This window comes from Eulemur rufifrons, chromosome 17 (genome assembly GCF_041146395.1).
Source record: "Eulemur rufifrons isolate Redbay chromosome 17, OSU_ERuf_1, whole genome shotgun sequence".
NCBI lineage: Eukaryota > Metazoa > Chordata > Mammalia > Primates > Lemuridae > Eulemur > Eulemur rufifrons.
This window is the reverse complement of record NC_090999.1, coordinates 46,037,632-46,064,148: the sequence shown is the minus strand read 5'-3', so window position 1 is coordinate 46,064,148 and position 26,517 is coordinate 46,037,632. Positions and strand designations below refer to the sequence as shown.

The following is a 26,517-nucleotide window of genomic DNA, read 5'->3' as shown; positions in this document are numbered from 1 at the left end:
TTCATGGTGTCTACATATGTCAAAACTCATGAAATTGCATACTTTAAATAATACAGTTTATTGTATGCCAGTCATGCTTCAGTAAAGGTATTTAAAAATACATGTCAAAAGAAAAGATGAACTAAGGCACCGCAAGGAAATCCAGGCCTGGGTGAAGCTCTCTGGAGAGTCAGGTGATATAGGTGCCCGTTAATGGGCTGGCAGGAGAGGGGGAGGAAGGAGAGGGTGAGGCGACAAAAAGGTGGTTAAGATGTACCAAAAAAAAAAAAAAATACTTCAGACAACATCATTCTTTCTTAAGTCTGCCCAGAGGTGGGCCTTACAATTTGGAGCAGCTGGTGAATTCTGGTTTTGTTAGGAAGAACCAGAAAGTGGATTATCCTTGATGCAGACTCAAAGAGCACAGAATTTGGATTTCTGTGACTTGAAACCAAAGAGACAGAATACAGGCCATTTTCAAAATATTTTAAATATATTACAAATACCTAAGTTAGGAGGAGGTATAGGAAATTTACAGCCTTTTTTTTTTTAATTCTCCCCAGATATAGAATGAGAGTAATCATTGCCATGTGAATGAGGTCTTTGCTTCAACTGATCCCACTCTGAGTTTCCTAATCTGTTTGTGTCTTGGCAACCTTTAGGGCATTTAACTGAATCTGATAAAACTGCTATAGTAAAAAGACAGAGACTGCCAGGTGCAGTGGTATATGCCTCAGGAGGTTGAGGCTGGAGGATCACTTGAGCCCAGGAGTTCAAGGCTGTAGTGCACTATGATTATACCTGTGAATAACCACTGCACTCCAGCCTGGGCAACATAGCAAGATCCTTAAAAAAATAAGACAGAGACCAAGATATTCCAAATAGGTCTATTTTTTTCTTTCCTATTAATTTTGATTAATCTATTAAGTCAAAAGAAGACAGAAATGCGTGCTTGTAGTGAATAACGCCTATAATTCACAAGCACTGGAAATTTACTAGAGGGATTAAATGACTTGACCAAAGTTATATAATTACTAGAATAACAAACCAGTCCAGCCCACCACTCTTAAAATGCTACAAAGAACCAAAATACTGAGTTAATTTCTTTTGTAATACACTATACAAATGAATAGTCAACCTTAGATGGTCTCTCTATTCATCTGCCATTAATTGATTTCCTTGCCTCCCTAAAGTCCTCAGAGAAAAAAAGTAATATAAATATTTTTATTTAAACTAAAAAGAAATTCACTAGGACTTCTCTGAATTATTTCTCTAATTACTTCTACTGGGAGTTTGTCCTCTGGACGTGATAAGATCATATCTAACAATGCAATAGTACTCTGAAACCACAAGTTTACAAATAGAGAGAGAAAACAGATTCTATCTATGAGGATACTGGGGAGAATTTTTTTTATATAAGGCTATAAAATTCATATAGCTCATTCTAAATAAAGTACTTGTAATATATTAAGAATCTTGGCCAGGCACAGTGGCTCACGCCTGTAATCCTAGCACTCTGGGAGGCCAGGGCCTGCGGATCGTTTGGTCTCAGGAGTTCGAGACCAGTCTGAATAAGAGCAAGACCCCGTTCTACTAAAAAAATAGAAAGAAATTATCTGGACAACTAAAATTATATAGAAAAAATGAGCCAGGCATGGTGGCGCATTCCTGTAGTCCCAGCTACTCGGGAGGCTGAGGCAGTAGGATTGCTTGAGCCCAAGAGTTTGAGGTTGCTGTGAGCTAGGCTGATGCCATGGCACTCTAGCCCGGGCAACAGAGTGAGACTCTGTTTCAAAAAAAAAAAAAAAGAATCTTATTTTACGCCAGCCTTGATGGCTCAGGCCTGTAATCCCAGCACTTTGGGAGGCTGAATCGGTTAGGATCATTTGAACCCAAGAGTTCGAGACCAGCCTGGGCAACACTGTGGGCAACATAGTGAGACCCCGTTCTCTATGAAAACTTAAAAAATCAGCTGACTACATGCCTGTAGTCCCAGCTGCTCAGGAGGCTAAGCAAGGAGGATCACATGAGCCCAGGAGTCAGAGGTTGTGGTGAGCTATGATTGCACCACTGCACACTAGCCTGGGTGACAGAGCGAGACACTGTATCAAAAAAAAAAAAAAAAAAAAATCTTATTTTGAAAATAATCTTTAGTTTCAAATCACATAACTTCTAAAGTAAAAATGTCATATATATCAATAATAGCAAAACAGAATAATACTATTAATATGTTCCTATGATTCCATTTCTTCCAAGCAAAAGAATGCCATTTATGTCCAAAATTTAAAAATAAGAAATAATGATAATTTGCAAAGTTTTTAGGGAATCTCATTTATTTAAGTAACAGTAAGCCACATGGAAATTATTTTCAAGCCATATATCACAGCAGAAAATGTATAATTGTGCAAAATTTAGCATGTATATAGTGTGTGAATATAACTAATAAACAAGAAATGTTTTAGTTGCTTAAGATGGAACAAAAATTTCAGGGTGATGCTGTGAGTAAAATAAAACCTTAAGAAAAAAATAGTTAAAAATTGAAGGTCATAATGTATATCTGTTAAAAAAAAAAAAAAGAATGAAAAGCAAAAATAGTAAAAAATTGAAAAATCTGAATCTTTACTTTTCCCCCAAAGTACAGCAGTGCTCTAAGAGAAAAACTGGCCAAATAACAGGAAAAAATCAAATTAAATGTCTGCATACCAACAAATGCATAATTAGTCTTAAGAGTCAAAAGCTTAATGCTACTAGTTTTTCCTAAAACCATTAACTATAAAGAGACATCGTCATTAAAAGCATAAACTGAAGAATAAATGATGGGCTTACCTAGTTTTATGTGCTGCATTCGTTCATGGAGTTGATTTACTAGTGCTTTCATCTGCTCATAATTCTCCTAAAACAGAAAGGAGGAAGAGAAGAATATTATTATAGATATATAATATTATTATAGAAAGCAATTACTTTTTTACCAAAATAAGGCTCAAGAAAAACATCAGCCTATGCCACTCTGTGTGGCCTCCACACTGGGCTGCCCCATCATACAGACCAAAGTCACCCCTGCCTGCTTCTGTTCAAGCTCTTCCTCTCTACCACCACCCGGCTCATCCATCTCTCCAAACCTCACCCCTTTTTTAAAGCCTAATTCATGTTTCATCTCATCTCCAACACCATTTCTGGCTACTCCTGCTCAATTTAACATCTTTCTTCCTTAAACAGCCACTGATTTCTGTTTGTTTTCCTATTTTAAGGAATACAAGCTTTAGATGAATTTACAGTCTTTACAGTATGGCTCCATTATTTCCTATTTTCTATAGCTCTAAGAGCTCTTGAGATCATGGTTTCTGCCACATTCCCTTGCTCTGCAAAATCCAGAAAATAAAAAAGAAAGGAAGTGGCATGGTGTTAGGGAAGGAACAAACCTGTGCCCTGGGGCAGCGAGGTCCCAAGCCCTGAAGCATCTGTCTGACAGCCCTGTAAGCTACTTCCCTTCTCATCCCATGGAGCCCAGCATCCTAGGGAAAAGAACCTGCTGGGAAATTAGCTCAAGAATCTGCCTAGAATAGTGTTTCTCGACCTTGGCATTACACTGGACTCACTGGGGAGCTTTTAAAAAACAAGCAAAAACATAAAAAAGCACTGAAGACTGGTCCTACCCCAGAGATTCTGATGTCATTGGCTGTAAGTGTGGCCTGGGCACTTGCAACCAAATCAGAGAGACACTTGCCTATAATCTCCATTTCTGAGTTTCCACTCAGGGCAAACTAGGAACATACCAAAAAGGAGTTTGTTTGGTAAGAGGCAAATCCCCCTTCTTACCACCGGAACTTTGTCAGATTATCATACTGTTTGTATCATGATATGATAACATGGGATGGGGGAAAAACAGCAACTTTCCTCTATTATTATTATTATTTTTTCTTTTGGGACAGAGTCTCACTCTGTCACCCTGGATAGAGTGCTGTGGCATCATCATAGCTTACTGCAACCTCAAACTCCTGGGCTCAGGCAATCCTCCTCCTCAGCCTCCTGAGTAGCTGGGATTACAGGTGTGCGCCACCATGCCCGGCTAATTTTTTTTCTATTTTTAGTAGAGACAGGGTCTCACTCTTGCTCAGGCTGGTCGTAAACTCCTGAGCTCAAGGGATACTCCCACCTCAGCCTCCCAGAGTGCTAGGATTACTGGCGTGAGCCACCGTGCCTGGCAGCTCAATTATTCTTAAACCCAGATGATGAGATCCCTTTATTCACATACAGCAAATTCAGAAATTTCCCAATTTATGAATTGTCTCAGACAAACAAAGCTCTGTACCAGGGTGTATCTGTTCAGGCCGTCATCAAGAGGTGACCGTAGCATGACCTATATGTCAGCTGAAATGTACAGAGGGACTTAGAGCAGCCTTTGGATGGAAACCACTCTACACAAGCAAGGGGTGTGACCAGATCATCTTTGTCACCTGAGAGAGCCCTAGCAGAAGGATAGGCTTTGTAAAGGAAAGGCCTCCTCGTGTATAAACCAAACAGTGTGGCAGAAAAGGGCTCTGGGAGATGGAGTCAGGAGCTGTCTGAACGTCTGTCACCAAATGACATCTTCTCTTTGGGGCTCTCACCTTGGCGCTGGGCTGCAGCTGCCACACTGCAGACCCCACCAGGCCTCACGGTCTGGAGCACTGCTCTGACCTCAGCCCCTAGGCTCCCCCATGCACTGCTCTTATTCACCACCTTTCAACATGCGGTGAGAAAACAAGCTGATTAACATAATATTGCTAAGTGCAAAGAAAAGCAGATTTATTAATATTTCACTATGTAGGTAAACTAGCATTTTCTGGTTTTGTTTTGTGTTTAAGGTCTATTCTTGTCAATTTCTATACTTACTCCCGGGTTAAAACCCCACCTAATTAAGTGTCTACAATTGTCAGAAACCTTGATCTTAAGAATCCCTGTGGACTGCACAGGGCCATCAACAGGGCAGGCAGCCTGCTCAAACGATCCTGGGTCGGTAATTCTGCTATGCCTCTCTCCACTCTTAAGTACAACGATTTCTGCAACTCATAGGCTCACTGATCCTGTTGTTTTTAACAAAAGATCTGCTTGTTTTGAGTTTAAGGAATTTCTGGAGAGAAACCTCATCCAAACTGTCAACCCTTGTGCCTCTTCACTTTCAAGCAGTCAGGATTAAAAGGCACCCTGGAAAGTACACTGCTGGAAAAGATGAGCCAACAGGACTTGCCAAGTTTATTGTTCAACATGTCTCCCCATGTTCGATAAAAGAAATTAAGTGCTCCTGAAGAAAAAGATCTGAGTACTTTTTATCTCAGCAAGGTGTGTGAAAAGTTAACGCATTTACTTAAATACAATCCTATGTTCTGTTCAAAATTGGTAAGATCAAGGAAAGGTTTTTTTCAGCAACATATAAAGTCCCCTATGATTTGTTGTCCTTAATGTTGTTAACTTTGTTTCATGAAAATTTTCAGACATATACAAAAGTAAAGAGACAAGTACAATGACCCAAATGTACCCAATGTACTTCAACAATTAACCATACACAGCCAAGGTTGTGTCCTTCATGGCCCTCCTCCTGAATCATTTTGAAGGAAATCCTAGACATAACACTTCATCTATTTCTATATCTCCACAAGATAGGGACCATTACCACATATCAATAATCAAAAATATTCAATTAGTGAAGACCTTTCTCCAACTGTCAGATAGATTGTTTTTTATAGTTTATTAAATAGGATCATATATAGTAAGGTCTACACCCCCACAACTGGCCAATGTGTCTCTTAATTCTTTTCTAAGATATAAGTTTTCCCATCTTTCTTTCCTTGAAAGGTTCTGTTTGTCCCATAAATGTTTCCCACAATACTAAATGCATCCCACAGTGTTCTTTAACAAGCTTTTCTTCCCTCATAGATCTAGAGGCTGATGAGATTCTGGTGTACTTTTACCTGTTTTTTTTTTTCTCCCCATCTCAAGATTTACTGACCTCCCCTCCACCTCCATCCTACCCCATGGTCTCCTACCAACTTTGCAAACCACAGACACCAAAGTTCAGAGCTGATGAAAGACAGTTCACATATGCACAGAGAAAGCAAGTAACCCGCTATCGGAGTATCCAAACCTTGAGGTGCAATCACTACAGCCAATGACATTGCCCAATTTAGAACAGCATTAATCAAAACTAAAGCTAGTTATACAAGGAGCCTTTACTCTAGCAAAACCAGTCTCCCAGTTAAGAAATAAAGGAAAGTATCACTCATTGCCAAGATTTTCTGAGGTGCACAGTAGTGGGTGAAATGAGAGCAGGCAGTACCCACTACTGTTCTAATATGAGAGACTAGGAAAACCTGGCAGAGAGAAACTGGACTGTGGCCAGGGCACCAGGAAATAGACCTCTATGAGCCATCTCTCCTCCATGGCACGGCTTTACCTTTTGTTCCCCATTGTCTGCGTCAAAGTCAACTGCTTGTAGCTGGAAGTCCCAGAAGATAAAAGTACTTTCGTGCCCCATGTTGGGCGTTCTTTGGCTGGCCCAGTGGCTCACGCCTGTAATCCTAGCACTCTGGGAGGCCAAGGCAGGAGGATCACTTGAGGTCAGGAGTTTGAGACCAGCCTGAGCAAGAGTAAGGCCCAGTCTCTACTAAAAAGAGAAAAAATTAGCCAGGCATGGTGGCGCATGCCTGTAGTCCCACCTACTTGGGAGGCTGAAGCAGGAGAATTGCTTGAGCCCAGGAGTTTGAGGTTGCTGTGAGCTGGGCTGACGCCACTACACTCTAGCCTGGTGACAGAGAGACTCTGTCACACACACACACACACACACACACACACAAAAAGTACACCTAAATGAGATCTTTTAGCATCCAACATAACACATTGACTGCCACACTAGAAAAAAAAATTTTTTTTTCCTTGGAGCCATGGTGTTTTATTACAAAAATGGATATAAAAACTTCAAAAACAAAACGATCTTTTCTAATTTAATGAAAAATGCAATTTATTGACTTCTTTCTATTCATTTAATTCACGATTTTAGAATTTGTCAATATTAATTGTAACAATAAGAACATCAACAATTAAGATTTTCACGAACGAACTGCAGGGTTTTGCTTCACAAGGCCCAGGCTCAAAACTAACTCACATGGCAGGTAATATGTTAAGGAGAGCACACCCACTCTCTCCGTGCTATTTATTATCTGTGGAGAGACTGTTAGCTGCTTATCCAAACCCATTCTTACTGTCTTCCTTGATGAAGTAACCCTGATGTTATTCAAGGTAGCAACATGCCTCACTAGAAAAAGTAACATAGCCCAACATCCTTTTGTAGATATGTGTGGCCATGTGACTAAATTCTAACCAATGACATATAGGCAAATGTTGTAGGTATGACATCTAGAAAGGCTCCTTAGAAATACAATAAGCACAGCCTGGGCAACATAGCGAGACCCTGTCTCTACAAAATATAAAAAAAAAAAAAAAAAATTAGCCAGGCATGGTGGCATGAGCCTATAGTCCTAGCTACTCAGGAGGAAAAGGCAGAAGGATCGACTGAGCTCAGAAGTTTGAGGCTGCAGTGAACTGGGATTGGGCCACTGCATTCCAGCATGGGCAATAGAGTGAGACCCTGTCTCAAAAAAAAAAAAAAAAAAAAAGATAAGCAGGTGGGGTAGGTGGGGCCCCTTGGCCTACTCACCCTTCTTCCTACTTTGGAACTCAGACATGATGGAGTTTAAGTAGCCATCTTAGGCCACGAGGTAGATTACAGTACTTGTTCCAAATTCTTCCTTCCTTGCCAAGATTCATTATGAGAAGACTATACTTCATCACCCCACCGTCTTTGAGTCTGCCCATATTCTTGCTTTGACCAGTGGAATGTGGGCAAAGTCAATGTATGAGAGACTCACTTTAGAGCTAAGGACACACAGAGGTTGAAAGTGAAATGATGAAAAAAGATATTTCATGAAAATACAAAACGAGAGCAAGATTAGCTACACTAATATCAGATAAAATAGACTTTACGTCAAACATTGTTTCAAGAGACAAGGAAGAACATTATATATTGACAAAAGAGTCAACTTACCAAGAAAATATAACAATTATAAGCATATATGCACCAAACAGTAGAGCTCTAAAATATATGAAGCAAACATTAACAGAATGGAAGGACAAACAGCCAGCTCTAGAATAATAGACTTCAATATCCCACTTTCAATAATGGATAGAACTACCAAACAAAAGATCGGTAAAGAAATAGAGGTCTTGTAACAGAGGTAAAGGTCTGAAAAAGGGAAACGAAATGTTTTGAGTTGTCTTTTTAAAACTCCCCACCCTTTTTGAGAATTAAAACCTGTATTCTGAGGCCAGTAATGTCAGGCAAAGAAATGCTGTTTGTTTTCTATTATCTTAAACCACAGGAGATGATGCAACAGAATCATCAGTACAATGGTCACAAGATCATCATAACCAGAAATTTGGTGAACTGAAACCATCAATTATAGTCAAACAATAGCCCAAAGCAAGGACATGTCACATAGACCTGAGCCCAATCACCAAAAACACCCCTTTAAAAAGCCCCGTTTTTCTGCTTAAAGGGAAGATGGTGGCCTTTTGAGACACTAGTCTGCTGCCCTCCTCATTTGCCAGCAAATTAATAAACTTCTCTTTCTTTTCCACAAACCACTTGTCCTCGTTCTTTGTTATCACTGATTCAGCCTCGGGGGCAAGTACCCAACTTTCTGTAGCAGTCTTGAACTTAACAGAGTGGGGAACCTGCAGCCTCAAGGCCACATGTAGCCCTTCAGATCCCCAAATGCAGCCCCTTAACAGAATCCAAAAGTCACAGAACAAATCCCTTTACTAAAATACATTTGGATTCAGTCAAAACACTTCACTCAAGGATCCAGAAGGCCACATGTGGCCCCAAGGTCCCAAGATTCCCCACCATTAGATCTACAAGTCACCCAAAAACAGAGGAAGAAAGTATCTAACTTTTTCAAGTGCACAGGGAACATTTTCCAGGATAATCCATACGTTAGGACATATAACAAATCTTAATAAATTTTAAAAGACTGAAATCATATAAAGTATCTTTTTCAATAACAATGAAATGAAACTAGAAATCAGTAACAGAAGATTAACTGGAAAGTTCACAAATATATGGAAAGAAAAACACTGAACCACTGGAACTCCCCCTCAGGCCCGGGAGTATCAGTGCCAGGCTCAAGCCATCAGATTTATGTGACAGATGAGTCAGTACTGGCTAGAATTCACCTCCAGGGCAGTCCTTTGTTAACCAACCTAGTCTCAGGATGAGCCTCTCTAACCAAGAGGCAGTATAGTTTAGTAGCAAAAGGGCAGGCTTGAAATGCAGATGGACCTGAGTTCAATTTATTGTTTCTCCACTTACTGGTACCAGCATTTGGCAAATCTTGACCTCTCAGGGCCTCAGATTTATCACCAGCAAAATAACAACAGTATCTACCTACTAAGATTCTTGTGAAACTAATCAACCACAGGGCTTAGTGCCTGACAGTCATAATGAATTTGAGCTGAGGCGTTAGCAAGTTCCGACCTGTTAAGGGCCAATGCTGCTTTTTGCCCCTGTAATCATGCTTGCTCTGCTCAAATGATTTTTCACCCACGATAAAAACTTTCTGCTTCAAAGTTTCAAGGCTACTCTCTGTGCCGCCGCCTTTGGTGGTGCAGGGAGTAGTCGCTGGCCAGCTAATAAAGACTCCTAATTTGGCTCAATTCGGTCTTTAGGTGGTCATTTCTTGAGTCTCAGACCATAACATTTGGAGGCCCCAGTGAGATCTACCCTAATACTGGGCACCTGGTGACCACCGGTGTCTGGGGGCCAGTGGCGGGGTTGAGTCTTTCGCCTGGGGGAGGCCCCTGAGAAAGCTTTTCTCAGCCCCGGCCAGAGACCCCACAACGCCCCAGCCCCCGACACCTTCAAAACTGCATATTCTTCCGGAAGAGTCTTCTGGTTCTGTTCACCGGTGAGTTCTTTTCTGGTCTGTGTCTGGCTCTGGAGTTGTCTGGCGCCTCAGGAGATTGGCTGGATGCAGCTTCACTCCTCAGGTGGGTTCCAAGAGGTGAGGCGTCACCTGGAACTTATTGGGTATTGTCAGAATCTGACTCTGTTTCCCCCTTTCCTCTGGCGAATCCTGGGACGTGAGACGTCACCTAGGACCTGCGAGTCCCGGTCAGATTCCTGAGTGCTCTTCTACTTTCATTTCTCTTGGCTTCAATTCCATTTCGGTTTCACCTGTCATCTGGGTCCTAGGTTATAGTTTCGAACTTTAAAGAACAGTGCGTGCTTATCATTAGGATCCGTGATTGTCAGTTTCCTATCTGTCTTTTTCCTGAGGCTGTCAGGGTGGTAGAACCGGGCCTCCTCCTCCCGCTCCCCCTCCGCCCCTCGCCGCCTCTCTCTCTCTCTCTCTCTCTCCCTGCCTTTCTCTGTGTGTGGTCTTCAGATCTTTTCAGGCGGCTAAAATTTCTGGTTTTCTGGTTTTCTTTTTGAATGAGATTTAAAGAGTTGACTGTGAAATCAACAAGGTGCCAAATTAATCCAACTGCACCCGTCAAGCCAAATTGGCAGCTCCCTGACTGCCCTTGGTGTCAGCGGGTCGAGGCCCTTATTATCAACATCAAGAGATGTTGCCTATGGTGCCACCACTATCTTGGGTCTGTCCAAGGCAGCAGCGACAGTAGAGAGTCCAATTTATGCGCGCTGTCATCATTGGCCAATTGTTCTGTCCTCCATCCTTTATGGCCGCGTGTGGTGTGAGTGAGTGAGAGTGTCACCGCTCCACGGCCGAAAAGCCACGGAGCTTGAGAAACCCTACCCTGTAAAACAAGTCTGTGTCTCTGTGTTTTGTTGCCGGCATAGGTGTTTAATAAATGTAGACTGTGTATAAAAATTGTCTTTGAGACAGACTACTCAGGTCCCCTTGAAGTGAATGACTGAGTCAGCTTCTTAGATTGCTGTTGTTCGAGTTGACTCTATTACTGGGTAACAGACTTTACTCAATGGCCCCAGAGGATTGGGGGCCTGGGAGAAGGCTGTTATTAGTGGTTGTATACTGCACTGCAATAGGTTTCCTTTTCTGGTTGTGGTGTTGCTCCCCATTCTGACTGTTGCCTGAATCTTACAATATTTAGGCTTTCATCATGGGCCAATCTCAGTCCTGTGTTACTTGCTCTCTTCTTAAATGCTTCTTAAAAAATTTCCAGGACTTTCAGCATCGGGCCGGGCCTTACGGCTTTTCAGTTAACACCTTTGACTTACAGAAATTTTGTGAACGAGAGTGGCCCACATTTGGTGTTGGATGGCCCCCGGAGGGCAGCATCCAAGTTACCCTGGCCAACAGGCTGCAGGCCATAATTTCTGGAAATCCAGGACATCCAGATCAAATCCCTTATATACAGATCTGGAATGACATCTTAGCAGACCAACCCTAAGTGGTTACAGTCTTGTCTTAAACCCCACAAGAACAAGGCTACAAAAGGAAAATCAGTTCTCTTGACTGGGCCCCCTTTAAAGGGAAAGCCTGGCCCTAGAAGTGAAAAAGAAAAAGCGAGTCTCATTCTAGTTGACCAGCCAAAGGATCCCCTACTACTGGGGTCCCCACCATATCCCACTGCCCCCCGCCCCCGATCCGTATCCTAGGAGAGACCATGAGCCCTTCAGCCCTCCGCACACCTGGAGTGGCTCACAATATAACCCTTCCCCAGATCCCCCCCTCGCTGGGGTCCGATTCCTCAGGGGCGCCAATCCTTCCTCTGAGACAGGTCCCTTCTCCACTGGGACCCGACTGCCCTCCGTTCATGGTTTATGTCCCCTTCTCAACTAGTGACTTGTATAACTGGAAAAACCAAAACCCCTCTTTGTCTGAGAAGCCTCCGGGACTAATTTCTCTCCTGGAGACTGTCTTTTATACTCACCAGCCAACCTGGGAAGACTGCCAGCAGCTCCTCCAAACCCTCTTCACTTCTGAAGAGCGCGCCAGCGGATAAGGAGAAGGTGGTCAAAACCATTCCTGGCCCGGATGGGCAACCCACGACTGACCCAGTCAAAGTAGAGTTTGTCTTCCCCGCCACATGCCCGGACTGGGACCCAAATAAGGAACGAGGTAAGGAGGCTCTCGATCGGTATCTCCAGACTCTTTTAGGAGGCATATGGGCTGCAGCTAAAAGGCCGACTAATTTGTCTAAGGTAAACAAAACCAAACAGGGACCTAAGGAGCCCCTGGTGGCATTCTTAGAACACCTCTTTAAAGCTTACCGCCCATATAGTCCCATACACCCAGAGGCACCAGAGAATAGACGTGCCATTAATATTGCCTTTGCCACTCAGTCGGCCCCAGATATTAGAAAAAAGCTGCAGAAATTAGAAGGATTTGAGGAAAAAATGCTGTCTGAACTAATAAAAATTGCCCAGAAGATCTACAACAACAGAGACGACCCTGAGACTGCACAGTCTAAGTGGATGGCCAAAATTCTCATATCTGCTATGATAGAACAGGAAAAGTATAAAACTGAGAGAGGCAAGGAGCCTAAAGACCAGATTGGGACACTAAAAGAAAAAAGGCCGGCTTAGGCCATGACCAGTGTGCCTATTGCAAAGAACATGGTCACTGGAATGAGTGTCCCCACACAAAGCATGAGGAAACCAAGCCCACGCCAGTCCTTATGAAAGACACAGACTGACGGGGCCGGGGCTCCATCCCAATAAGCCCCCAGGAGCCCAAGGTAACTTTAAATGTCAGGGGCAAACTTTAGAGTTTTAGGTGGACACAGGAGCAACATACTCCGTTTTCCAACAAGCTAAAGGGCCCCCTTTCTAAAAAGAAGAAACTCTAGTTTGGACTGAAACTGAAACCCAGGCTTTTGAGACTCTCAAGCCCTCACAAACACTCCCGCATTCGCTTTGCCTAACCTAACTAAGCCTTTCCAATTATATGTTGCTGAGAACCGGGGCATAGTAAAGGGGGTATTAACCCAGACGCCAGGACCCTGGAAAAGACCAGTGGCTTACTTATCTAAAAGACTGCACCCTGTGACGTCAGGTTGGCCAAACTGCCTGCGAGCCATGGTCACAACAGCCATCCTGGTCAAAAAAGCCTTTGAACTAACCTTGAGGCAGGACTTGCATACTATAGCCCCACGCTCCGCTCCGTAGAAGCCTTGCTAAAAGGTGCCCCCGAGAGGTGGCTTTCAAACTCCCACATAACCCAATATCAGGTGCTATTGCTAGACCCCCCCTCCCAGGATTCACTTCCTGAAAACAGCCTCCCTCAATCCTGCCACATCTCAGAGGGAGTCAGATATGCAGGGGCAGCTGTTGTGACTGCTGACTGGGTTATCTGGGCACAGGCTCTTGGACATGGAACAGCCCTAAAGGCTGAACTCCTAGCCCTGACAGAGGCCCTAAGACGGGGGAGAGCCTTTGCAACGGCACATGCACGTGGAGCACTTTACCAAGAGCGAGGACTGACTCCCCAGTGGCGAGCGGCAATGCTTTCACTGACGAGACAGCAAGGGAAGTCGCGCAAACACCAGTGGGGCCTCTCCTAACTCTCCCTGCTCTGCCAAAATGGCTCTTGCCAAACTCTCCAAACTACACCAAAGAAAAAGTTAAAATAGGAAAAGCTCTAAAGACTAAAACTGATTGAGGAGGTTGGATATTCCTTGACTACACCACCAGGCCCGGCAAGCTTCAGCAAGGAGCCACGTCTGCGCTCGAGTAAATCCAGGCAAGTACGGATACCGCTAATTGCTTATATTCACTGATACTTTCTCTGGATGGGCAGAAGCTTGTCCTACAAAGTCAGAGACAACACAAATAGCTGTAAAAAACTAGTTACTGAGATTGTTCCCCGATTTGGCCTCCCACTTGCACTGGGGTCCGACAATGGCCTGGCGTTTGTCGCCCAAACGACTCAATTATTAACTAGGACATTAAAGATTAATTAAAAATTACACTGTGCTTATAAGCCTCCAAGTTCAGGATAGATAGAAAGGGTATACAGAAGCTTAAACAACATTAAATAAACTAAAGCTAGAGACTGGCGAAGACTAAATAAGCCTCCTCCCCTTTGCTCTGCTAAGGGCTAGATGAACTCCTTATGTTAAAGGCTTAACCCCATAGGAAATCATGTTCAGTCGACCACCCCCGCTTATTCCCAAGCTGGGGGAGGACAAGGAAGCAGAGTTAAATAACCATTCCCTTCTTAAGCCATTGCAGGCCTTGCAGTCTGGTGCCCAGCAGACCCGAGACCTCGTAAAGGCCGCTCGTCCTGGACCAATTAATCTTCCCCCCCAAAAAAGGCTTTGTTTCAGGTACAGCCCAGAGATCTCGTCTAGGTAAAAAAAAAACTCCACCCCGATACCTTGGAGGCAAGGTAGACTGGACCCCTGCCAGTAACCCTCACCATGCCGACAGCCATAAAGGTTACCGAAAAGCGCCACTGGATCCATCACACCCAGACTAAAAAGGCATCTTCAGATCAGCTCCCAGAAAAATGGACTGTCCAGCCAACCAAAGACCTGCTAAAGATAAGACTTTCCAAAGACTTCTCTGGTTCCTCCTAATTGCTTGCTTTAAACTTACCAAAGGGACCCCCCCCCATCAGCCTGTAAACTACACTTAGGTGTTTACAAGAACAATAAATGACACTGTCATAGCACAAAATTCCACTCCATACTTAAAAAATAAATCCATAGATATAAGCTAAGCACCTTATTTGCTTGAGACATTTATGTAAAAGACAGGGTGGTACAGATAGCCAAAAGAGGTTGGAGTAGATTGTTTGTAAGATCATTTTTAACAGTATATATTGATATATTTGGCAGTGCTGAAGAAAGGGGTATAAAGTACATGTGTAAAGCAAATTTTTTTTTTTTTTTGAGACAGAGTCTCGCTTTGTTGCCTGGGCTAGAGTGAGTGCCATGGTGTCAGCCTAGCTCACAGCAACCTCAAACTCCTGGGCTTAAGCGATCCTCCTGCCTCAGCCTCCTGAGTAGCTGGGACTACAGGCATGCGCAACCATGCCCAGCTAATTTTTTCTATATATTTTTAGTTGGCCAGATAATTTCTTTCTATTTTTAGTAGAGACAGGGTCTCACTCTCACTCAGGCTGGTCTCGAACTCCTGACCTTGAGCAATCCTCCCGCCTCGGCCTCCCAGAGTGCTAGGATTACAGGCGTGAGCCACCATGTCCAGCCTAAAGCAAGTATTTTTAAATTACAAAATAGTATGCCCACTAAAGCCAGAAAAATAAAAAGCTGACTATTTAAAAAAAAAATGTTCTGAGTTATAGGTTTAAAAAATATTTCAGGATCTTGATGAGATACATAATAGTTCAAAATTAGAGTAAAATCAGTCTTACTGTATCTTTCCAGAGCTTAAAACTTACTATAATGTTTAAGTTTAAAAAGCACTTGTCATCTCTAACATATAAACTTGAAAACTTTTACACATTTCATATTTCTCATTTGCTAAAATTGAGTGATCAATCTTACAAAGTCTAAATAACATGATAATTAATGGTTTTATTAATATATTATGGGCCCTGTAATAAGATTTGGCACTTAGATTTTTATTAATAAAAGAGACATCTACAAGGTTGTTTTATAATAAAATGTTTTAGATCTGTTGTTAACAAACAACAATTAATATAAAAATTTATTTTCCTGGTCCCCATAGATGACAACACTTTTATCAGCCATAGCAAAACCAGTTATTCTCATTCTACTGGCACTGCTCCTTGGCCCCTGCACTATAAACAGCCGAATGTCCTATGTTAAACAAAGAATTCAAGCTGTTAAACTTATGGTCCTCCAAACTCACTATCAACATATCTGTGATGATAATATCAAAAATCAATAATTTGATTTCCCCTAAAAACCAGTGGGGAATGTTAAGGGCCAAAAGCTTCAAGGCTACTGACTGTTATAACTTTTAGCCATATAATGTTAAAGGCTGAAATTTTAACACTGTCAAAGCTATTTCTGTAATGTCACAGTGTGAGTTTTGTGCCGAAAAATCATAAACCTGCTATCTCACTTCTGTAAAACTGCTTGCTAAAGACAGTGCCCCAAGCGTGGGAATGCAACACCCATGTTCTGCATGACCAAGCCCTAAGCTGCCCAGATCCTACTGCACCAGGACATGAGAGTGTCCTGCTTTTTGCCCCTGTAATCATGCTTGCTCTGCCCAAATGATTTTTCACCCACGATAAAATAAAAGCTTTCTGCTTCAAAGGCTCAGGCTGCTCTCTGTGCCACCGCCTTTGGCGGTGCAGAGAATAGTCTCTGGCCAGCTAATAAAGACTCCTAATTTGGCTCAATTCGGTCTTTAGGTGGTCATTTCTCACGTCTCAGACCATAACACTACCCAGTCTTTTCAACCATAGAACCCACCTAGGTAAGGCTGCGTGAGAAGCATTATAAAACAACAATCAAGACCCCAGAGTCAATAGTTAAGAGCCAGACTGCCTGGCTTTAAATTCAGGCTCTGCCACTTAATAGCTGTGTTATCTGAGACAACTTACTTGACCTCTATGTATACCATAGTTTTCCTATCTACAAAAGAAAGATAACAATAGTGCCTGCCACACAGGGTTGTTATGATAAATACATGAGTAAATCCATATTAAGACTTCAGAAAAATGGTTGGCACGCTATGTAATTTCTGCTATTATTATTACTTATTATAGTTGTTATTTATAATCAAGAAACACAGGACACAGGGTCATTCACCTTATATCCCCCACAACTATGGAAGTCGGGCTTAGCCATATGACTTGCTTTGTCTAATGGAATGTGAGCACATAAGAATTCCATCACATCCCAGCAGAACTTTAAATCCAATTTGTGTGCAGCTTCTTTCTCCTGCACCTTCTTCCATGAGAAGAGCATGTCTAAATCAGGGTGGCTCCTTCAGCCTCAGTCCAGGAATGAGAAGACACATGGAGCAGACCTGAATCCACCCTGCAATGGAACAATCACAGCAGCTGACTCAAAGCCACCAACACATAATATGAGCGAGAAGTTAGTACCTGCCCTTGTGAGCTACTGAGATTTTTAGAATGTTATGAAACACAACCTAGCAAAAGGTGATTCATACAAAACCCATCACCAAATATCCTATCTCTGATCTGTCAAACCCACTACTGGTCCTATATAGCCTTCCTTGTATTAATGACATTACCACCCACCTAAATATCCTGCCCAGTTAGGAATTCCAAAGTCACCCATGACTCCTCACCCACTTTCTCCTTTTCACTCAGTTATTAACTCTATAGTCTTCTTTGCTCCTTGGTATCTATACCTCCCTCCTACATACAACTGTAACTCTGACCCCATCATCCCAAGACTCAACTCTTCCAACTATCACATAACTCTACTCTTTCCCTACACTAGTCCATCCCCCACACTGAAGATTCTGCCATATGCATAGGACCATACCACTTCTCTAGTTAAATATTTTACTGGACAGCATGCAAAATGGAACCTAAACATGACTTTTGCATGCAAGGTCCTCCTCTATCTGGCCCCCAAATCAATCCCATCTCCAGACAATATTCCATGAATTCCATGCCCTTAGCCATGACTTCCAAGTTCTCATACCAAAGATACACTTTCATAACTCAGTACCTATGTTCCTATAACTCTTTTGGTTTGATAGACTCACCTCCCATCATCCACTACGAACCTGGCCAGTTCTTACCAAATGAAGATCCATGTCACTCATTATGTCCTATCTGTGACCACCTTTTCAAGCTTTAGACACCTTTTTATCACACTGCACTGCAGTTACCTGCTTTCTTGTTCATCTTTCCTACAAAAATCAAGAGTTCCAGTCCTACACATCTATACCAAATACCTAAAATAGTACAGAGACCACAGTAACCACTTTAAGTTTCTGAATTAAACATTCTCTCCAGACAAACAATTAAGTATTGTTTGCACGATTTAAATGTTACTTGTATAGGCTTAAAAACCATGGGAACAGATTAAAATTTTATAGCTCTGGTATTTCACAAGCCATGAGCTGTTTTTTTCACCTCCCAATTCCAAGAAAAGACACTAAAAGATACTAGAGAATAAATATTCTTTATTAATATAACCAACTATTTAGGCTGTGGTAGGCCAGTGGTTCCTAAATCTGACTGTCACCAGGCCCCTAAGGACTTCATTAACAATGCAAATACCAGGACTCAGACCGAGACCCAGAAGGTCCAGAGTGAGCCGCGGGCCGCTGTATATTAAACAAACTCCCCTGGTGACAATGCTGTCATGTTTTGAGAACCACCGATTTCAAAAACACAATATACAGTGCCAGCTCTCAAAGTGAACTAAAATTTATTTGATCTGGAATGATTTTCTTTTTCAAACTTCACGATACCCTAGTACGTCCCAGAATCGTGACTGGGGATCGGGAGAAAACAACAGCTGTTTAAGTGCGCCCACCCTCCACTTGCTTCCTAGTCGCGGCCAGAGTCTAGTCTCACCGGTCCCGCACTGGTGAGAGGCCACGGGGGGCTCACCCAGCCTACCCGGTAGATGGCAGAGCTTGAGTCCGGTTTGGTGCCCAGCGAGGCCACGGAGTCCCCATGATAAGCGCGCAGCCGGGCGACAGCGGCGCGTGGTCTCGACCGCAGGGCCAACCTCAGGGCAGCCCACATGGCGGCGGGCACAGAGCTAGGGAGGAGAGCGAGAGAGCGGCCCGCAGTGGACCCGGGCCGGTGCTTTCCCCCGCAGCTCCTCTCTCCGGAGCCACGCCTCTGCTAGGGCCCTGGAAGCCTCAGCCCAGGCCTCTCAGAGGCCGGACCCCGCACGTGCCTGAGCACGCCGCTCAAGATTGGTCGGCGCAGGCACCACGCCCCCTAGCTCGGCCAATAAGAGGCAGAGGCGCAGCCCCGCGAGGCCCTGTCCCATCGCGAGCCCAGGTTCGCAGGGCTCCCCGTCGGCCGCCCGCTCCGCCGCGGCGCTGTGCTGGATGAGCTGCAGTGGCGTTTGTGTAGGTGTTATGTTGCCACAACAATCAGTACAAGCACGGTAGTGACTGTATTACATTAGTGAATCTCACCTGTCATGAGTGCATACAGTATGACAAGCTTTTAGTCCTTTCACTGGCGATCTGAAAACACTCTTCTAATTATTTTCGCTATTGTACTGATACAAGGTTGTGGACATCAGCGCTATGATCTTAAATAAAGGACTCTAAACGCACCCATAAAAATTAAAAACGATCTATACAAAATTCCTCCAACTTTTTCGTTCACATATTTATTGAACACTACTAATTATCACTCCATCAGTTTTTCATGCAAGTATTTATTTCAGGGCACGTGCGGTGGCTTCACACGTTGGGAGGCCAAGGCAGGAGGATAGCTTGAGCGCAGGAGTTCAAGACAAGGTTCGGAGTCAAGACAAGGTTCGGCAGGCAACATAGTGAGACCCCATCCCTACCAAAAAAAAAAAAGTCAAAATTGAGAAAAACTCCTCCCTCCCCCTCAAAAGTGGAATAAACACCAACAAAAGGAAAGAGAGGAAGACAGGAAGAAATGGAAAACAGCAGGCAAAAGATAACATTAAGAACCAGTAAAGGAGGTACAAAATCTAATTAATGGGAATTACAGATATGAGAACAGTGAAAATGGAAGAAAGGAAATTATCAAAGAAATAATACAAGAATGTTTCCCAGAAAGGAAGGAAATGACTTTCCATATTGAAAAGGCCCATGAAATGCCCAACAGCACGAATGCCAGGACAGGAAAGAGGAACAGGTTTACGCTAAAACTCATTATAGTGCAGAATACCAGGGTCAAAAAATACATAAATAACAGGCCACAAAGGATACAGAGTCAGAATAGCACTATATCTCTGAACACTGAAAACTGGAAGACAGTGGTACATGCCTTAGAAATTAAGTGAAAATGATTTTCAAATTATTCAAGAATTCTATTCATAGCCCACTGAGAGTAAATTAACTTTCATATATGAAAAGCCTCAAGCAATTTTATCATCCATGTAAAATGAGTGGAAGATGTGCTTCTCCAAAACAAAACCATGAACGACAATGACATGGGCTGCAGAAACAGGGAATTCAAACCAGGAAAAGGAGAAATTCACAGGATAATGGCAACGAGAAGTCCCTGGATGACAGCTGTAACACACATGAAGACCTATGAAGTCACTAGTCCAGATTTAATCAGGAAGCAAGAGCTCCAGAAAGTTTCCTGGAAAGAAAAGAAAAACTGTCAGTTTTCTGACAGTGTGATCAAGTGGAAAATTATTAGCAGGGACATTTTATAGACTTACTGGAGGGTGTGAAAAGTCACTGTTTTTTAAAAAAAGAAACCCTCCTCTTCTTTGAAGAAAAGAAAATAAAAAAATAATAAAAAATAAACCCCAAAACAATGGAAGAAGTGAGGCAATTATTAACTCCAAGAAAACAATAAGTTGTACCAGAAAGGAAATGTCTTCATAGCACATTATGTGGTGCAGCAATGATCACAATACAATGAAAATACCGAATATGGACTAATCCCAAATTGTGACTAACATATTTGGAGAAAACAAGAAGGAAGCAGGGAGGGTAAAAGTTGTAAGAAAGCCAAAATTCTTGCCAGGTGTGGTGGCTCAAGCCTGTAATCTCAGCACTTGGGGAGGCTGAGGTGGGAGGATTGCTTGAGGCCAGGAGTTCAAGACCAGCCTGAGCAAGAATGAGACCGTCTCTACAAAAAAATATAAAAATTAGCTGGGCATTGGTGGTGCATGCCTGTAGTCCCAGCTACTCAGGACGCTGAGGCAGAAGGATCGCTTGGGCCCAGGAGTTCCAGGTTGCAGTGAGCTATGATGATGCCACTGCACTCTAGCCAAGGTGAAAGAGCAAGACTGTCTCCAAAAAAAAAAAAAAAAAAAAAAAAACATAAAACAGTGCATATGAAGAGGTTAGCACAGTGCCTGGCATAATACATGGTAGCTTGTTATTTTGAAAAAGTGGCAGATTTTTAAATATCTAGGCAGGGGTAAATGAACATATATGAATAAATAAAGTCAGAGTGAGTTTAATGCACAAAATGCATGGCATGACATAGTCTACCTTGCTATAAGCTGGTCCCAAATTTGGCTTTGAATTGCAAAAGAAAACAACACAAAGCCTAAACAACAACAACAACAAAAAACAACAACAAAAAAACACACCACCAGACCAGTTGAACAGAAGCACAATTAATCCTGGTATTGAGGCCAAAGATAAATATCTCCTATAGGTTCTCTTATGTAGGATATTGGATGTTATAGTAAACAAATTCTACATCATTGTAGTAAAAATAATTTCTTCAGGCTTCTGTACTATTTCACAATATCCCTAAACATAAGCAAACAGAACTATGTGGCACTTGTATTTAGCTCTTTAATGGTCTGACAAAATCCCAAGACAAAAGATTTTTTATCTGAAAAAAAGGCTAGACTACCTACCCTTTAGGAATGTTTCCATGGATATTTCTCTCAGCTAAATTTTTTGGCCAACAAGATTTTGCCAATATCCACTTTAAAAGTCCAGGTTTAAATTATCTCCAAGACTAAGTTCTCCCATTTGTCTTTCTCTACAGACAAAAAATGGGAAGAAAAACAAGAGTAAAAGAGATTGGGTTCTTACATCCTAAAATTCATAATATAAGGAGTAAATGAACAAAAAAGTAAGCAACACTTCCTATGTCCCAAATGTGGGGGAAACTCTATACTTTATTCTCACAAGATCAAAATAACATCCTTCTTGGCAAGTATATAAGAATAAAGATTAATTCTTCCACTTATACTATATTTTTATGGAAGGAAAAAAGTAAGTAGAGACTATAGTTAAAAATTAGTAACTAGTTTTGGTTAACTGAACATAAGTATCTTTAGTCATCTGAAAAGGAGACAACAGAAATGGTATAAAATAACTTTTATTTACATAATTTATATATATAGAACATAACTGCTTTCTTTAGAACAAGAAAATTTACAAATGACAGATATTGCTTTTTTTGTCAAAGACTGCTTCAAGCAAGATAGTATACATGGTCACTTCTATTTCAAATAACATGATGGTAAACAGTGGATATTAATATTTTTATCTGTGCCTCAATCATTTACCAACAATTAGGCCTTTAAACTATCATGTTGATCATGTGCTAAGATGTAAGTGTTCAGGATGAAAAATCAAGAAAAGATAAAAACCTCTAATCATATCTCCTTTAAGGTTTATAAAATAACAAATCCTTTGTAACATATTCTTTACATGAATCAGACTTAACATAGGTCTTTCCATCTTGTAAGGTAAATACACTGATTAAATTTCTCCTTTTCCAAGATTAGTTTTAAGAATATAACAGTAAGATAATTTAGCCAGCTGACTTGATTCTCTAATATAATGAATGCCCCTGTATTCTTTATACAGTAAAAAATTACATCTTCCATAAAATTAATTTATTACAGATGAAAAAAAAGACAGATGTTAACAAAGTTAAAAAATAAATATTACACAGGGATAAATAATAGTTTAGTCATAGCAATCTAACACCCACACCAACACCAATTAAGAGAAAGAAAACTTTTCAGAATGAAAATTTTAAAAATTTACAAAAAACAGGGTATTAAAATAGCAATTTACTACCATGATTTTTGTGATATATTAATCATATAAATAAATGCCTACTTCAAAGAATTTCCACTCAGAATTTTAGATTCTCCTTTTTTAAAAATTTTTTTCTATTTTTAATCTACCCAAGATAGTACTTCAGATAGATCCTCCTTTATGACAAAAAAGTTAAGTTGTAAATTTCACTAAAAGGCAATGGATAAGTGCTCTAATAGCAGTAGTTTCAATAAATTAGCATTACTGTTAAACTTGTTGAGAGATTCTCTTTTACTAAAGAACTTGAAAACTTGCCACCATTTTCAATATACAAACACAATTATCTAGTCTTTAAAATATTTTCTCAGTCCGAAATACTGATCATTACATAATGCCATAAACACAGTTTTAACTTTTAGGCACAACTCATAACTTCAATGACAAATAACTCATACATACAGACATCAGCACCTTAAGTTAAGAAAATTGCTATCTAATTGTAGGGACCAATCCAGCCACGGTGCTTTGTTCAAGTACTGACTGTGGCTGCTTTCACACGAAAATGGCAGAGCTGAGTAGCTGCCACAGAGACTCTCTGGCCTGCAAACTCAAACTTGCAGAAAAAGTTTCCAACCTCTGAACCAACATATTATCAACACAGGAGGCTTTTCAAATAAAATCAGAATAAATATGCTCTTTGAGAAGTTTAATTTGAACTATAAAAGATTTTGCTTGGGTAGATAGCAGAATTATATATGCAAATCATCAAATCGTGAAATTAAAAACAAAACTTAAATTCATGTTGTTAATAATCACTGACTTTATAAAGTCTTATTTTTTGTTTTGAACATCACAATCATGCTCTGTGCTTAAAGGACTAAGTGTTCCCTAAGCAGAATTTAATGGGAAAAAAAATTATCACGAAATTGATTTTTTAAAAAGGAATGTATAGGCATATACAGAAAGAAGATTGAGTTTTGTATGGAAATTTGCCTCATAAATGAAGTTAAGAGTATTCCCCCCATGAAAATCCTGAGATTTATCCAAGAAATAAGAAAAACAAAAATATTCACAGTACGAAGTCAATATACTAAAAACAATGAGAAAAAAAATATTTTCAAAACATATACTATCCAAGCATTTTTAGTTATATCATTTTAAATATCTTTAAAATTGAAGAGGGAAAGGAGACAAACATAAATTTGGTGATGCCTTCTTTACCCACAATCTGAAGGGTGAAAATAACTAAAACTGAATATCCTTTTAAATAAAAATTTTAAATATAAATAAGCTCTTTGATGTCTCATCTTTATAAATAACAAGGTTAAATACTAGTTCTTCAATTAGGGCTAATGTTACATCACCACGAATTAGAAAAATAAATATTATCCAGTCAGCGAATCAGCTGATAAAAAATTTTTTTAACATTTACCATACTAGAGTTTGACAATTTGTTTTCATATACAGTCATGTGTCATTTAACGATATGTTCTGTGAAATGAGTTGTTAGGCCATTTCATTGTTGTATGAACATCACAGAGTGTACTTACATAAACCTAGATGGCACAGCCTATTACATACCTAGGCTATATGACATAGCCTATAACTCCCAGGCTACAAACCTGTTCAGCATGTTACTGTATTGAACTGTAGGCAACTGTAACACAGTAAACATGTATGTATCTAAACACAGAAAAGGCAAATGTGTTGTGTTACAATGGCTTCGATGTCACTGGGCAATAGGTATTTTTCAGCTCCATTATAATCTTATGGAACCACCTTCATATATGTGGTCTGTCGTTGACTGAAACGTTATGTGGCACATGACTGTACTTAGAGGCAACTGAAAAGGTCTTCATCTCTTGGCCTCTTTAGCTGTAAAAGAAAGAAAAAAAAAAAAAAAGAAAAGAAAAGGTCTTCATCATCCCCCGCCCCAAAACAAAACAAAAAACCTTCACAAAGGAAATTCCTAAATGTTAAATACAATACAATCAACCTCCAAATACATCGGCACTATGATTGATACAGAGAAATTTATCCACAACATTCCAAAATGTCCATGTGTGCTCAGCACAGGAAGAGTCAAAATGTAAACAAGAGTTGCTATTTCTGAGAAAGCGGTCTTAATTGCTTGGTGTTTCCAAAATGCTGAATCATCAGAATGAAAGGAACCTTAGAAATGTTTTCCACTGATTATAAAAGCTTCAAATCAAGCTCATTATATACTCAAAATCAACCCAGGGAAAAAAAAAAAAAAAAAAAACCAGACAGCGATGCTTTTCTCTATACTGCTTTGTTGATGTAATTGACTCTGGAAATCCCAGGCTTCAAAAAAAAAAAAAAGAAAGAAAGAAAAAAAAAAGAAAAAGTAAGAGACTGTTTTATTCTGTTTCATCGACTTCAATGAAGATATCACTGAAGAAATATTCAGAGACTGTGGTTGGCTCTTCTTCAGGTACCCGGTTTTGGCCACTTTTACATCCTTCTTTCAGTGAAGGCTGGTCAAAAAAAAAAAACAAAAACAAAAACACACCATACAACATATATATATATTCCTAGTGGTAGTCTAAATTGATATAATGTTTGAAAACCAATATGGCAACAAATATTGACTTTTGCATATATTCCATACTTACCCAACAATTTCATTTCTATGCTGTTATATTAAGTAAATAATCCTAAACATAGCAAGAGTTTTATGAATAACCTTTACAGTATTAGTTATAAAGTTAGAAACACCTAATATATAACACTAGACATAATTAGATAAATTATAATGGACCTATGATCCATTACTTTAATTTCCATAAAAAAATTTAATAATAAAAATAACATTGTTAAATCTGTAATAAAAATACTTTAATTACTTGCATAAAAATAGACAGACCCATGAAACAGAACAGCACCTAAAGGAAACATCAAAAATGAAAGATAACCTTCTCAAAAATTAGCACACTTACAAATCAATAAAAAACAAAGACAGTATTGTATTGGCACAGGAACAATATCAATGAAACAGAAATAACCCCAATATATGGAAGTTTAGTATCTAATAAAAATGATATTTTTAAAACAACTGAAAAAAGTTGGATTATTCAATACATGATGTTGGACAACTATATAATCATCCCAGGGTTTAAAAAAAAAAAAAACAAGTTAGACCTATACCTCACCAAAATTAATTCTAGGTGGATCAGAAGATTTAAATGTAGAAGGATTTTTTTAAAAAACCTACCATAAAACATCATGTAAAAACACTTTTATAATTGTGGATTTGGGGGGAGGAGAAAGGGTACCTTTTTAAACTACCTGAAAGCCAGAAGTCATAAAAGAAAGATTAATAAATTCATCCACACAAAAATAAAAAATGTATAGCAAAAAGCACCATACACAAAATCAAAAGACAAATGACATACAGAGGGAAAAAAAAACCTTGAAACCTCTAACACAAAGGGTTTTTTTTCCTTAATGTAACAAGAACTTCTACAAAAATCAGTATGAACAAGATCAATATCCCATCTTTTTAAAAAAGTCGAATGCTATCAACAGATGTTTCACAGAAAATAAAGGATAAATGACTCAAACACACAAAGAGATGCTCAATCTCACTCAATAAATATATATGCTCATTAAATCTACAAAGAAATGACATAAGTGAAAGTATTTAATAATTAACAACATACTAGTGTTGGGGGGAAGCCCCTCCCATACACTGCTAAAAAGAGCAGAAATTGACATAATTCCTATGGAGGATAATCAGCCAGAACAATTAGTCAGAAGAGTTCTGTTTCTAGGAATTAAAACTATGGATAAATGTGCAAAATGATCCACTTATAAGTTAGCTATTACCACATTGTGTGAAATAGCAAATTTTTAAGAACAACCTAAATGTCTACCACTAT

General features: G+C 40.3%; 2 protein-coding genes across 2 annotated transcripts in view; both read right to left on the bottom strand.

Annotated features, from left to right (window-relative positions):
• The window catches only part of MCCC2 (methylcrotonyl-CoA carboxylase subunit 2), a 65,024-nt gene extending 46,253 nt beyond the window's left edge, over positions 1 to 18,771 (bottom strand). Inside the window, exons 1-2 of the mRNA XM_069492787.1 lie at positions 18,546 to 18,771; positions 2,806 to 2,872 (exon numbers count right to left, since the gene is read on the bottom strand). Of these exons, the coding sequence (XP_069348888.1) occupies positions 2,806 to 2,872; positions 18,546 to 18,674 (196 nt within the window). The 5' untranslated portion in view covers positions 18,675 to 18,771. The remainder of the gene's footprint in view (positions 1 to 2,805; positions 2,873 to 18,545) is intronic.
• Positions 18,772 to 24,996: 6,225 nt separating this feature from the next.
• Positions 24,997 to 26,517, bottom strand: part of BDP1 (BDP1 general transcription factor IIIB subunit) — an 83,113-nt gene continuing 81,592 nt past the window's right edge. Inside the window, exon 39 of the mRNA XM_069492244.1 lies at positions 24,997 to 25,120. Within this exon, the coding sequence (XP_069348345.1) occupies positions 24,997 to 25,120 (124 nt within the window). The remainder of the gene's footprint in view (positions 25,121 to 26,517) is intronic.